Source organism: Theobroma umbraticum, unplaced genomic scaffold, assembly GCF_002168275.2.
Source record: "Theobroma umbraticum cultivar Fairchild unplaced genomic scaffold, ASM216827v3 scaffold_81.0, whole genome shotgun sequence".
Classification (NCBI taxonomy): Eukaryota; Viridiplantae; Streptophyta; class Magnoliopsida; order Malvales; family Malvaceae; genus Theobroma; species Theobroma umbraticum.
Window position 1 is genome coordinate 2,333,864 of NW_018397268.1, and position 2,505 is coordinate 2,336,368.

Consider the following 2,505-nt stretch of genomic DNA (forward strand, 5'->3'; position numbering starts at 1 on the left):
GATTTTATTAACAAATATCTTAAATGTATTTTTTATGATTATTTGAATAAATAAATATTTTTTAATAATATTAAATTTGTTACACTAATTATCAATTATGGTATTTAATACAAAAATATTATTATTAATAATATTTTTATTTAGTTTAATCTTAAAAAGTGCCTTTAAAACACTCCTCATGACTAGATTTTGTTTCCTACCTCTGTTACACCTAATCTTCCTCGTTTGCTTGCACGTGATCTCCAAGGTAAGTCACGTGCCCGTATCTACCACTACCAGACTCAGGTAATCCACTACCGACCTTTCTTTTTCCCAGTAGCCACACACCTACCACGTTCCCTCCACTATACTATAAAACTCACCGATTCATTCCTATTTCCCTACCGGAGAAGAAGAAGAAAGAGAAGTGTCTATTCAACTGTCGCAAAATGTCTACGTCACCGTGCGTCGCCGGAATCCAGGTGGAGAACGTTACTTTCCCTCCAAATGTCAAGCCCCCGGGTTCCACCAAAACTCTGTTCCTCGGTGGCGCAGGTTAGTAATCTGCGCATCGTTTCTCGCATTTTTTCTGAAATCCGTTCGAATTCGACTGCTTTGTCTCTTTTTTTTTAAGTTTTTGTTAATGGCTAGTGCTAACATGCGCCAGGGGAGAGAGGATTGGAAATCCAAGGAAAGTTCGTTAAATTCACAGCGATCGGAGTTTACTTGGAAGATATCGCTGTGGAGTCCCTCGCAGTTAAGTGGAAGGGTAAGAGTGCCGAGGTGTTAACGGAATCCGTTGAGTTTTTCAGGGACATCGTTACAGGTAATTTAAGGTTCTTTTTTTTTTAAAATGTATTTTCCTTTCTTTCCAATTTTTAAAGAACCAAACAGAGCCTAACTATTTCATACGTATTAATTTTATGGTAATTTTCCAATCACTGGGGCATGATTTCCAATCATTGGGAGTATTATGGTAATTTAATGGCTTGATCGCTGTGATCTATTGCATTTGTCTTGAACCATTTTCTGGGGAAAAAAATCTTGGTATTTATTGTAGCTGAATTTCATTATTTTAAGTCATAATATTTTGGATTATAATAGATTTGGATTTCATATTTTGATTATTTTAGTTTCGAGTGATATTGAAGTTCGGATTATTTTAGCTTTCAATCAAGTTTTGGTTTCGATTATTTTGGATTTTTCAATCAATTTGATTGGTTTAAATTACTGATTTTTCTAAAACATAATATTTTAAAAATCGTCTAAACTATTCAAAAAAATTTATTTTTTTATTACGTTTCATATATTTTTGTATGAATCAAATTAATGGGCTTTTATAATTAGTTTGTGCGTTACTTGTTATTTTATGCCTATGTAGTGTTGATACAAGGTTGATTTGCATAATGAAAATTACAGAGTGATCATTTTATCATATCATATTATTTTTTATTATGATATGTTAACACCATGTGATATTGATTAAGAATAATTAATTAATTTTTAATCATAAAAACTTAATTAAATATGATAGAAATATAATAATTTATTTAAATTTATCTGAATAATTCAGTAATTTTTTAGATATATTAACCGCAAGTCATGTCAAATTTATATATTTTTATAATAATTTATGTGATGGTACAATTTATTATTTATTATTTATAATCAAATTAACATTGACATATTGGTTAACATTCATAGGTGCCTTCGAGAAGTTCATACGGGTGACAACAATCCTGCCATTAACGGGTCAGCAATACTCTGAAAAAGTGTCAGAGAATTGTGTTGCCATTTGGAAATCTCTTGGACTTTACACTGACGCAGAAGCAAAAGCCATTGAAAAGTTCCTTGAGGTCTTCAGGGATGAAAACTTCCCACCTGGCTCCTCCATTCTTTTCACGCTATCAGCCCATGGTTCATTAACAGTAAGATGCAAAACCCTTTCAAAAGATTGAAACTGTCATTTGGTTTTGATTTGTTAGTAATTAATTTTGATTGAGAATATGTGAATTGCCATAAGATAGATCATAACTTTGGTCCCATTCCATCGTCTGAAACAACAGATCAGCTTTTCCAAAGATAGTTCTGTGCCACAAGTTGGGACAGCAGTGATCGAGAATAAACTACTTGCAAATGCAGTGCTGGAGTCTATCGTTGGCAAGGATGGCGTTTCTCCTGTAGCAAGGAAAAGCATGGCATCAAGATTATCAGCATTGTTCGATGACTCTGTTGAGAAGGCTGCCCAGAACGGGAAACCGGAGTGTCAGTAGTTCCCTGTCTCTCAGAGCAGCTGATATGTAATTTCTTCTTCAACCGTGTGTGTGCTTAGAAAATAAAATAGATTTATAACATAGAGAGTCAAATATTCCACGAATCATCTGGGGTATCTCTGTTTGGAGGAAATGATTCCAGATGTGACAAATAACAAAAGTTTATGTATTTTTCACAGCTGGAGTTGGACCAAATTTGAGTTTTCACATTTTGTATGTGATTAACTTTATTGGCCATATTTCTATTTGTCAA

The 2,505-nt window shown here is 33.3% G+C and overlaps 1 protein-coding gene across 1 annotated transcript; it reads left to right on the plus strand.

The window, feature by feature from the left end:
• The first annotated feature begins 321 nt into the window (after positions 1 to 321).
• Positions 322 to 2,505, plus strand: LOC110425216 (chalcone--flavanone isomerase-like). Its single transcript, XM_021440054.2, has 4 exons — positions 322 to 534; positions 647 to 805; positions 1,684 to 1,907; positions 2,046 to 2,505. Exons 1-4 carry the CDS (start codon positions 429 to 431, stop codon positions 2,250 to 2,252), a joined length of 696 nt encoding a protein of 231 aa, XP_021295729.1. The 5' UTR covers positions 322 to 428; the 3' UTR covers positions 2,253 to 2,505.

Coding starts and splice junctions, on each gene's coding strand:
- LOC110425216 (XM_021440054.2), top strand. CDS start 429: ATGTCTACGTCACCGTGCGTCGCCGGAATCCAGGTGGAGAACGTTACT. Junction 806..1,683: donor TTTCAGGGACATCGTTACAG/GTAATTTAAGGT, acceptor TAACATTCATAG/GTGCCTTCGAGAAGTTCATA. Junction 1,908..2,045: donor CAGCCCATGGTTCATTAACA/GTAAGATGCAAA, acceptor CTGAAACAACAG/ATCAGCTTTTCCAAAGATAG.